The sequence below is a fragment of the Echinops telfairi genome, unplaced genomic scaffold, assembly GCF_000313985.2.
Source record: "Echinops telfairi isolate 266 unplaced genomic scaffold, ASM31398v2 ScPeMD7_655;HRSCAF=1070, whole genome shotgun sequence".
Taxonomy (NCBI): Eukaryota; Metazoa; Chordata; class Mammalia; order Afrosoricida; family Tenrecidae; genus Echinops; species Echinops telfairi.
Window position 1 is genome coordinate 16214436 of NW_022104553.1, and position 11680 is coordinate 16226115.

At 50.7% G+C, this 11680-nt stretch overlaps 2 protein-coding genes across 2 annotated transcripts in view; one reads left to right on the plus strand and one right to left on the minus strand.

Moving 5' to 3' along the window:
* Window positions 1-1378, plus strand: part of LOC123521943 (zinc finger protein OZF-like) — a 1815-nt gene extending 437 nt beyond the window's left edge. Inside the window, exon 2 of the mRNA XM_045292374.1 lies at window positions 30-1378. Within this exon, the coding sequence (XP_045148309.1) occupies window positions 30-1283 (1254 nt within the window). The 3' untranslated portion in view covers window positions 1284-1378. The remainder of the gene's footprint in view (window positions 1-29) is intronic.
* A 6647-nt stretch (window positions 1379-8025) lies between these two features.
* Window positions 8026-11680, minus strand: part of LOC123521926 (endothelial zinc finger protein induced by tumor necrosis factor alpha-like) — a 9868-nt gene continuing 6213 nt past the window's right edge. Inside the window, exon 2 of the mRNA XM_045292336.1 lies at window positions 8026-10285. Within this exon, the coding sequence (XP_045148271.1) occupies window positions 8799-10285 (1487 nt within the window). The 3' untranslated portion in view covers window positions 8026-8798. The remainder of the gene's footprint in view (window positions 10286-11680) is intronic.

The window sequence follows — 11680 nt, forward strand, 5'->3', positions numbered from 1 at the left end:
CGCGCCCCGGCCGCTCGCACTCGGGCGAGAGGCCCTACAAGTGCGGCGACTGCGGCAAGGCCTTCGCGCAGAACATGCAGCTGGTGGGCCACCTGCGCACGCACGCGGGCCAGCGGCCCTACCGGTGCGGCGACTGCGGCGAGGCCTTCACCCTCATCACGCACCTCCTGGACCACCAGCGCACCCACACGGGCGAGCAGCCCTTCTCCTGCGACGCGTGCGGCCAGCACTTCACCAAGCGCGCCTCGCTGCTGGGCCACCAGAAGGTCTACGCGGCCGAGAAGCCCCACAAGTGCGGGGTGTGCGGCAAGGCCTTCCGCAAGAAGTCGGACCTGGTCAACCACCACCGCATCCACACGGGCGAGCGGCCCTTCCGCTGCTACGAGTGCGGCAAGGCGTTCACGCAGAGCATGACGCTGGTGGAGCACCAGAAGACGCACACGGGCGAGAAGGCCTACCGCTGCCTGGAGTGCGGCAAGCGCTTCACCAAGTCGTCGGCGCTCATCCTGCACGAGCGCATCCACACGGGCGAGCGGCCCTTCCGCTGCGCCGAGTGCGGCAAGGCCTTCAACCAGAACGTGCAGCTGGTGGTCCACCAGCGCAGCCACACGGGCGAGCGGCCCTTCCAGTGCGCGGCCTGCGGGAAGTCCTACAGCCAGAAGGGCTACCTGGCCGTCCACCAGCGGACGCACACCGGGGAGAAGCCCTACGAGTGCGGCGAGTGCAAGAGGGCCTTCAGCCAGAAGGCCCACCTGTCCATCCACCTGCGGATCCACACAGGCGAGAAGCCCTACAGCTGCGGCGAGTGCGGGCGGAGCTTCCGCAAGGTCTCCTTCCTGTGCCAGCACCAGGCCATCCACAGCGATGAGCGGCCCTTCAAGTGCGATGAGTGCGGGAAAGCCTTCATCCGCAAGTCGTCGCTGGTCCAGCACGAACGGATCCACACGGGCGAGAAGCCCTACCTCTGCGGCCATTGCGGCAAGACCTTCCGGCACCAGCCCACGCTGACGGCCCACCGCAGGATCCACACCGGCGAGAAGCCCTACCAGTGCAAGGTGTGCGGCAAGGCCTTCCGCCGCATGGGGAACCTCACCTGCCACCAGAAGATGCACCCCGTCGAGGCGCCCCCAAGTGGGCCAGCCGAAGATGGCTGCTACCGGAGTGGCCGGCCCGGTGCTGGGGAGGAACAGAATTTCGACCCCGTGCCACTTTGTAGTGAACTTAGAGGCGACCGAGAGGATGACGTCGTGTACCTGGGATGTTCTCTAGCCTCCAGTCCTTAGGGAAGGACCGTGGGGCACAGGGCACAGGCCAGACACCGTGAGCCATCTGTTACAGAATAAACAGGTGGAGGAGGCGGGCATCCCGTCGCATCATGCACCGGGGTTCCCTAAAGTTAGGCTCCTGTCTACAGGGCAATATTAGGCACCACCCATGCACGTCCCACACTGCCCCTGGGGAGGAGGTCTCTCCTGGAGTTAGGTCCGAGCAAGGCAGCCATGTCTACGTGCCAGATGGCATGCACCGAGAACAGGCAGCGGGGAGGCGTCACAAAGACCAAAAAGGGGTGTCTGAGTTTCTTGTCCTGCTGTCACGCAGCTTCGCCGTCCGAAATGTACTCCCCCACAGCTTAGAGGAGGAGAAGTCCAAGTTAAGGGGGCCAGCTCTGGGGAAGGCTCTCTTCCTCGGTCGGGTACTCTGCAAGAAGGGTCATGGCTGCTCTCGGCATCGGTGGGCCAACGTTCCTTGTGGATGCCCATGTGTCTTGGCACCAGGTGGATGCCTATGTGTCTTGGCACCAGGTGGATGCCCATGTGTCTTGGCACCAGTCGTCCCTTGGGTCCAGAGCTCTGCTCCTGGCTCGCTTCTCTTGGGGATGGTAGGTCCCTTTAATCTCTGCTCCCCTTAATGCCTTTTATACCTCAGAAGAGATGGTCTCAAGATACCATCACGAACTGCCTCTGATTCTGTCTCATTCACATCATTCCACCCACAGCAGCTCTTTGTAGGGTTTCTAAGACTGTGAATCCTTGTAGGAACAGATAGCCACGTATTTTAGTTTCCATTTCTCACAGAGCAGCTGGTGAATCTGAACCTGTGACCTTGGGGTTAGCAGCCCAGACCTAACCCATAGCATCACGTGGTGGTGGTGTTAGGTGCTGACTCACCAAGCCCAGGTACAACAGAAGGAACCATTCCCCTAGTCCTGCGTCATCCTCCCGATTTTCATGTGTAAGCTCATTGGAGCAGCCACTGTGTCCATCCGTCTTGTTGAAGGTCTTCCTCTCGGGGGCTGCCCCTCTGCTTTCCCAAGAATGATGTCCTTCTCCAGCGCTGATCTCTCCTGAGAACATGTCCAAAGTACATAGGACAGAGTCTCACCAGCCTTGCCAGAAAGGAGCATTCTGGCTGTCCATTCTCCAACACAGATCTGTTTTCTCCTTGGCAGTCCATGGTACTTTCATCTCCTTCCTCCAACACCATAGTTCAAACGCATCATTTTTCCTTCGGCCTTCCTTATTCAGTGTCCAACTTTCACATGTATAGGAGGTCATTGAAAATACAATGGCTTGGCTTACGCACACCTTACTCCTCAAAGTAACATCCTTGATTTTCACCACCTTAAAGAGCTCTTGTGCGGCAGATTACCTAATGCAGTGTGTCATTTGGATCACTTGACTGCTGCTTCCATGAGCATTGAGTGTGGATCCAAGCAAGATTAAATCCTTGAGCACTTAAATCTTTTCACAGTGTATCATTTGTCCAGTTGTACTTTTGAGATAGCAGCTCATGTTCATCATGTTTTGGGCACCTTTAAACCCGAGGGCCTCATCTTCTGGCACTATCTCTGACAATGTGCTGCTTCTGCTCATGAGTTCTTCAGTATCTGACAATGTTTCGGTGTTTTCCATGGCCAATTCCTCTGAAGCGGACACCTTATTTCTTCTTGGTGGGCTGTTCTGAGTCTGGAAGCGCTGCTGGAACCCGCTCACTTTGTGTGACTCTCCTGATTTTTGAAATGCCAGTGACATGGCTTCCAGCAACACACAAGCCTCCTCAGCACGGCAAACTGAGGGAGGGGCAAGTGGTGGCCCGGAGGCTAGAAGCTGAATTCCAGGTACTGGTTGTAGGGGAGGACTCTCAGGAGACGCTAGGGAAAGGTCTTTGTCTCGATGCAGCTTCTGTTCCTTGGCTCCCTAGTGATCTCCATGTGGCACACCAAAAAGAGGAAGCCCTTCAGTGAGAGGGGCTGACACACTGGCTGTAACAAGGGTGCCAATACAGCCGCAATTGGGAGGATGGCCGAGTACCACAGGCAGTGTTCTGTGATACTTACCCGGGGTTGCTGTGGGTTGGAGGTGACTCGGGAGCACCGAACAATAACATCTCAGGCGAGAGGGAATTCTGGTAGCACAGAGGTTAAAGCATTCCGCTGATACCTGAAAGGCCAGCGGTTCGAACCCACCAGCCTCTCCTTGGGAGAATGACGCGAGCAGCCTGCTTCTGTACAGATTCCCACCTTGGAAACCCTATGGAGCGTGTCTCCCTGTCCTACATGGCCACTGTGCATCAGAATTGACTTGATGGCAATGGGTTTTGTGTTACTAATGGGGTAGTGGTTGCTGGGTGGTGCACATGATTCATGGCTTGATTACTGCTAGTAGTTCAGACCCAACCAGTAGTGCTGCTAAAGAAAGTCCTGGTGCTCTCTTTCCATAAAGATTACAGCGTAGCCATCCCTCAGGATCCGTTCTGCTCCACAACACATGCTGGTGGTAGAGGTCAACCTCGGGAGGTAGAGATCCCTGGATGAGTTTGTGCTCAACTATTAGCTGAAAGGGAATGGCTTGGGCTCACCCAGCAGCACAGCAGGAGACAGGCCTGGGATTCTCTCCCATAATGATGGCTGCTGCTGTGGGGCACCATGGAGTCCAATCTGACTCTTCATGACCCTGTGTGATCGAGTCGAACTGCCCCGATGGTTTCCTAGGCAGGGATCTACACAGAGGCAGATCATCAAATCTTTCTCCCGTGGAGCAGCTCAGTGGGCTTAAAGGAGCCTTTGGTTAGCAGCCCAGTGCTTAACCACGTGTCCCCCTGGTGCCTTGCTGCTGACAGGCACTACTTACCACCCTTTCCATCTATTAGTCTACTCTTCTTTCCCCTCCTCTCCACCCAAGTGCTAACATTAGAGAGCATGGCCCCCAAGGTAATAAAGATGTTGCTGCCCGGATTCTTGTGTAGCTCAGTGTGGCCATGGAGCTACAATATTTGAGCCAACGGCACTTGAAAGGTGATGTGTGCAGCGTGCAGATCACAGGCTGCAACCCAAGGCGATCGTTTTTCTTTCAGCGTCAATCACATGGGAAGGTGGAATAATAGAGGGGGCGGAACAGAAACTTGAGGGGAGAGTAAATAGCAGCCCAGAAAGAGAAAGAAGCGCAGAGCGTCGAGAGAGAGAAGGGAAACTCAGAGAAAAACTCAGATGGATGGGGAAGAGAAGCAAGAGAGAAGAGGCAGTGAAAAAATGAAGAAAAGATAACAGAAACCAAGAGAAATGCTGAGAGCGAGCAGAGATAGTCAATGACGAGAAAGTCCCAGAGAGAAGGAGAGTGGCTTTATTCTTGAAGCGTCTGTTAGGGTCTCCGCTCATTGCAGCACCTTGGCCTTGGAATTGTCTGACTGGTCCAAATCTGAGTGTCTCCTCATTTGAAGGTGAGGGAACTGCAACAGAGAGCGGTCAAAGAAGACCTAATCCAGGCTTACACCACTGAGATTCTGAATCCGCTCCCTCCCTTTGCCCTAATCGCCTTTCCGCTTGTCACCAGGTCTTCCTGGCTCACCTGGTATTTAAAGTCTCTAACCCTCTCATCTGCCCCAATACCATTGGTGACTGCTGCTGGCCTTGTGATTGTTTTCCAAGAGGAACACAAGTGTGTGGACGAAGCACACTAGCCAGGCAGGTGCAAACTGGTGTGCGTTTGAACCTCTCAACTACTCTGGCCACCCACCCACCTCCCGCCCCTTCCAGCCTAGCCCAGACCATAGGGCCCAAGCTGTCCTGCCCCCATCTTTTGGTAAGGCTAAGGCTATGGACATTAGCACAACCAAGGGTTCTCCTGGTGACTATGATGGTGAGAGGACTTCTGGGAGAAAATGCCATCTCAAAATTATGAAAACTTTAGACATCACCAAATATCTTGAAGGGATGAGTTACTGGGCCCTGGGGCCTGAGACTGGTCTCACGACCATAGGCATGCAGAGGAGGCAAAGCTTGGCTCACAAAGACTGTTCTGCATCCTTCGGTGAGTCATGACTCGGACCTTAAAAGCTTGTGAGCGGCCATCTAAGGTACAACTGTGAGTCTGGAGCACAGTTAACTGAAGACACATGGAAACGACTCCAGTGGCCCACACGAACACCAGCTTCCACCACACTGAGGGCAGAAGTGAGCGGTGCCTGGATACTGTGACCAACTGCTCTGAAAAGGACCGCATTAGAAGGTCCTGAGAGTGGTGAGATAGCCTTACGGGTCAGGTAGACACTGCAGAACCCAGAGACCGTCCCTTAGTCAGGGTTCAGGTTTTAGGAAATAACTTAGCTCCACGGCTCAATCTTCAGCCAAACAACTGACAGGTCTGGAAAGGGGACAAGAACACGTGGGAGGTACACAGCATGGCAGTAATGATCCTCTTGAAGTCGAAAGGGCAGCATTTTACCCAAGAGCAAAATTTGGAAAGGAGGCATGCCAATAGAAAACTGAAGAAGTCGAGTGACCCACATTGTGGGGATTGCCATCAGTGACACGGGACAAAATGTGTATGGTCTGTTGGGTAGAAAACGGATTTGCTCTAAACTTTCACTCAATTCACAATCTTAAAAAAAAAAGAAAAACTAAGCAAAAGGAATCTGTGATGATACCTCACTTTCATGAACCTCGGGATCTCCTTTCCTATAGTGTAGCACTCCCACCATATTGTGATTTGCATGGGATTGACCCTCCCCCTCTTACTGTCTGGGTAGTGGTTTCTGGCCAACCTTGGCCATCAATCCCATGCCCTTTGAAAACAAGGCCCAGACTTAAGACCATGAGCAAGATGACATTTCTCTGGCCACCGAGAGTTGGATAGAATGAAGCTTAGAGCTTGTTTCCAATAACTGGGAGAAGACATTGCTCTCTCTGAATGTGGAGAAAACATGCACTCTGGGCTTAGTGGAAACAGTCCTCAACCCACGAGCGGAGCCAGGCTGGGGAAGAAAGCAGTCACAGAGACCAGGGCGATGGTTTCTATAAGCCTGATTGGCTGTTTCTCTTGGTTTGCTACCCAAAGGGTGCTTATTGATACATGATAAAAAATGAGTTATGTACTCCTTATGTACGCCAGTGTCAGGAAGTGTGGGATATACTTACATACCAGGATAGATCAGCAACAGCCAGCCCATCCAACTCATAGCAGCCTTACTGAACACAGTCATGCTACTCTGCAAGGTTTCCCAAACTCAGCTTTACAGAGCAGACTCACATCTTTTCCCCACACAGCTACTGGGGCGGTTCAAACCATTGACCTTTGGGTTAACTGCCAAGCAATTAAATGACTGAGCCACCCAGATTGCATTTCATTAGCAACCAACCCAAAACACCCACTACCTTTGAGTGGATTCTGACTCCTAGCAATTTTATAGGATGTCCAAGAGTATAAATCTATTGGGGAGCACTCAGCCCCATCTCCACTCAGCCCACGGAGTGGCTGGGGGATTCAAAGTGGTCTTTTCTCGTGACTCCTGGATGGTAAACCTGCTTCCATATAGCCTCGGGCAACCTTATGGGGCAGTTCTGCTACTGTGTCATATGGCTGCCTGCAGTCTGATCACGCCCCATGGTATGGAAAACTGCATCAGATGTTAAACTGCACAAAATGAAAAGTTCCCGGGGAAAGTAGACTTTAGTGGGGGGATGGGGCAGGGAGAATTCCACGTGTAAACTGAGCTGCGGGCACCCCCGTTTCAAGTTAGCCTTGGGAGCTAACCTTAAGTAGCCTTCAAGTAAGTCTTAACTGTCAAACCCAGACAGGCTGTGGGCTCTGTCCATCATGTGTATACCCATTAAATCCATTACCAAACCAGTTGTGGTCAAGTCAATTGGGACTCCTGGTGACCCCCGTCGATGCAGAGTAGAGAGGCGCTACTTGGGGCTTTCAAGGCTGTGACCCTTTGGGAATTGATTTCCAGGCCATTCTCCTGAGATACCTCTGGGTGGGATCAAATAGCCAACCACTCAGTGAGTAAAGTGCTGACTTTGCCCCCCAAGGACTCCTCATTAAATCCAATACTTAATTTCAACTTGAATATCAAACCTGTTATTTGTTTTCTCCTCTTCTCCCTCCATTCCCTGGAAACCATTTCTGACAGGACAGTTAAGTACTGATCAACCTGCTTCAATGACTTGCCATTTTGCAATGCTGTGTGCCATCAAGCTGATCCTGACTCAGTGGCAGAATAGAGCTGGCTCCGTAGGCTTTCCTAGATTGTCAACTTCACAGCTTACTCTGTCTTGGAAGGTGTAGAGGCAGAGTCTCCTTAGAATACAAGGCTAGGAGACTTCATCTGGTGTACTTCAAACATGTCATACAGAAGGGCCAGTCTCTGGAGAAGGGCATCATGCTTAGCAGAAGTTCAGTGAAAGAGCAAAAGACCTTCCATGAGACACATTGGTACAGTGACTGCAACAGGGGACTCAGACATGGCGATAATTGTGAGGAGGGTGCGGGAAAGGGCAGTTTCATTCCGTTGCACACAGGGTCACTATGAGTCAGATCCACTGCATAACACCTGCGGGCAACAATTTTTATGGAAGCCACTTGCCAGGTGCTTTCTCCTGTGGAACTGCTCATTGGGTTTGAACCACCAACCTTTTAGTTTGCTTAACCACTGTACCAGTGATAAGTGATACCAACGATAACCACTTATCAATGATAAGACCTCCCTTTATTAAAAATAAATCACAACAGAACAGTATGAGAAAGGCAAGCATTTAAAACATTGTTATTAGCTAACTCTGCTATTCCCCCCACCCGAGAAGACTTGACGAGCTTCTGTTACTTGGTGGCCTTCAGAGTGTTGCAGGAGCATGTACGGGGAGTAGGATGCGGGAATGGTTGAAGCCCTTCTAGCCCAAAGAAATGCACAGGTGATGACAAATGGGCAATCCGGAGGAGATGGCAAAGGGGGAAATGTCCCAGTATTCACTTGCTGAGTTCACCCCGTCCCTCTTTACTACTGAGGAAAGTGAGATTTAGAGCTATGAAGTGAATGGTTCAATTCCGTGTAATGATTTATTCAGAGAGCTGGTCCTGGAACTCAGATGCTTTTAAGTCTTGATTGTGGAACTCCCATTACTACCTTCCAAAATTGAATCCATTCTTGTTGAGTCAGTTCTGACTCATGGACACCCCACATATGCTAGAGTTTTCTTGGACTGTTCTACTACTGACTGGCTCTTGTGCTCCAACAGAAGGACCCTCACACTAATGATATGAATTAGAGATCCCTAGGTCCCTGAGTGATGCAAGTGGCCTTGCACTCAGCTGCTAACCTGAAAAGTGCTAGTTCAAGCCCACCCAGTGGTGTCGCAGAATAAAAGCCAGGTGATCTATTTCTGGTCAAATCACACAGTTCTACTCTGACACACAACGGGTTGTCATGGGTGGGAATTCGCTTGATGGCAACGAAAATCATCAGTGTAATTTCTTAAGTTCCAAAAAGCAAAACTCCACATGGAAGTCATCCCCATGCCTCTCCTAGGTGTGAATCCTCAGGTGTCGAGTAAGGTTTGCATTTCGGCTAAAAGTTTTCCCACATTCGCTGCACCTGTAAGGCTTCTCCCCGGTGTGAATTCTCTGGTGGACTGTAAGTGAAGAGTTTTTGATGAAAGACCTCCCGCACTCATTGCATTTGTAGGGCTTTTCTCCCGTGTGGATCCTCTGGTGCTCAATGAGGTACGCACTTTGGCTAAAGGATTTTCCACACTCGTTGCACTTATAAGGCTTCTCTCCAGTGTGCACAATCTGATGCACGATGAGGGATGAGCGTCCTGTGAAGTGCTTCTTGCAAATGTAGCACTCATAAGGCTTTTCCCCCGTGTGAATCCTCTGATGTTGAGTGAGAGAGGAGTTCTTGCTGAATGCCTTCCCACACTCGTTACATTCAAAGGGTTTCACCCCAATATGAAACCTTTGGTGCTGAATGAGGTATGAACTCTGACTGAAAGTTTTCCCACACTCATTGCACACATAAGGCTTCTCTCCAGTGTGGTTTCTCTGATGAAGAGTAAGGGATGAGCTCTTATTGAAAGCTTTCCCACATTCCTTACACTCATAGGGCTTTTCGCCCGTGTGAGTCCGCTGATGTTCGGTCAAGTGCATGTTCTGACTGAAGGCTCGCCCGCACTCACTACACACATAGGGTTTCTCCCCGGTATGCGTCCTCTGATGTACAATGAGGTGCATGTTCTGGCTGAAGGTTTTCCCACAGTCACCACATGTGTATGGTTTCTCTCCTGTGTGGATTCTCTCATGCTGAGTAAGGGATGAGGTCTTCCGGAAGGCTTTCCCACACACACTGCACACATACGGCTTCTCTCCGGTGTGAGTCCTCTGGTGCACGATGAGGTTCATGCGCTGACTAAAGGCTTTCCCACAGTCATGACATTTGTAGGGTTTCTCTCCAGTGTGAACTCTCTGGTGAATGGTGAGGGAGGAACGTTCTATAAAGTGCTTCCCACAGATGTTACACTGGAAGGGTTTCTCTCCTGTATGAACCCGCTGGTGTTTTATCAGGGATGAGCTGCGGCTGAAAGCCTTGCCACACTGACTACAGTCATAGGGCTTCTTCTCTATGTAGACTTTGGAAGCTTTATTTAAGTCTGAGTTACTTAAGAAATGCTTTCTGTGTGTTACAAGTGCATGGGCCCCCTTTTCCATGGAGTCTTCCAACTTTGGTGGGACCAGGGTGGAGCTTTGTTTACAAACAGCCTTAAATTCGTTATATTCAGGGCCTAACTCCCCAGTAAGCTTGTTCTCATGGGACATTTCCAATGTCTCCAGATGGGTCTCTACACATCCCTCCTGCTTCTCCAGCCAGTTACCCTGTTTCCATGCTCCTTTGAAGGAAGAACACCAGCCACCCTTCCGTGTTGGTCCCTCTGCGACCACCTCACAGAATGGTTGGTCTTCCAAACTGCCCTCCTTTGGATCTGAATCTTTCATTTCGGGTCTAGTTTCCCAATCTGGAAATAAACAGATAAACAAAACAAACAAACAAAAGCAAAAGATATAAATATATGTAGACATCAACTTTGGAGTAGAGATCTGCGAAACTGGACCAGGGAAACCCAACTGACGATTTGATGAGCCAGACACAGAAAAGAGGTAGCAAACAACCACCTATCAATGGGAGAGGAAGGGAGGAGGGAAGCCATGATCTGCAAATAAACACGGTTTATGGAGGTAGAGCCAACGTATGGGAAGACGGGAGAACAGGGAGTGTTCCTTCAAGAACAGATGGACACAGGGCCAGAAGAAGGGGGACCGGAAGAGAGGCCCCCACAGAGAAACAAGAGGAGGGAAGCGGCGCTGAAGAAAGCACACCGGAAGGTTCTCACAGACTTCTGCTTAGCTGCCATTGAGTGGCCTCATGTTGACCCAGGGTACAACGGAACAAAAGGCCACCAGGTTCAGTTCCTTCCTTAAGTTCAGGTGTCAGCTGGATTGCTGTGACCCACAGGGTCCTCACGGGCTGATTAGGGGAAGTAAATTGCCAGACCTCCCCCCCGCCCCCCCCCCAAAAAAAAGAGCCTTGGTGGCGCAGTGGTTATGCGTTGGGCTGCTAACCTTAAAGTCAGCAAGTGGAAACCATCAGCGGTTCCTCGGGAGAACGTCAGGGCTTTCCACTCCTTAAGAGAGTTACAGTCTTGGGAGCTCACAGGGGGCAGTTCTACCCTGTTCTATCCATCCTGCTGTGTCCTGTATGTCCTGCTGTGAGTCAGTACTGACTTGATGGCAGTGAATTCATTTTTGTTTTGTCTTGGTTTGGTTTCGAAGTGCTACTGCCCTGAATCTGCTTATCTCCGTATCCCCTAGTAGGAGGTGAAATTCTTAAGAACAAGACCCGTGTGTCCCAGCCCCTACAAACAGTAGTACTTGGTAAACAAAAGGCACCAGAGAAACATTTCCTGAGCATTTTTGGCGCACCCAGCACAATTACATGGATCTTCTCATGCAATCCTCATAACCACACATGGATTAAGGGCAGTCTTGTTGCTGTTGTGTATTGATTTCATTTTCAACTCATAGTGACCTCATATAGCACAGCAAAACTGCCCCCATAGGGTTTCCAAGGCTTGCTTTTTCCTGTGCCTAAGCTGCTCTTTTCTATATTTCAAAACTGCGTGGGCTTAAAACACACCCTACATGACGGAGACTCATTAACCTAAAAAAAATCCGGTTCTCAGATTGGACTGGAAAACACTCTTAAAGGCCAACAAACAGTCCTTGAACTAACTACAAGCTTTTCTGTCTTGTGTTTTGTTTTGTTTTGTTTGTCATTGGTTTATTGTTGTTTTGTTGTATATTGTTGCTTGGGTTTGCTGTCTTGTTTTTGTGCATGTTATTATCTCCACAGG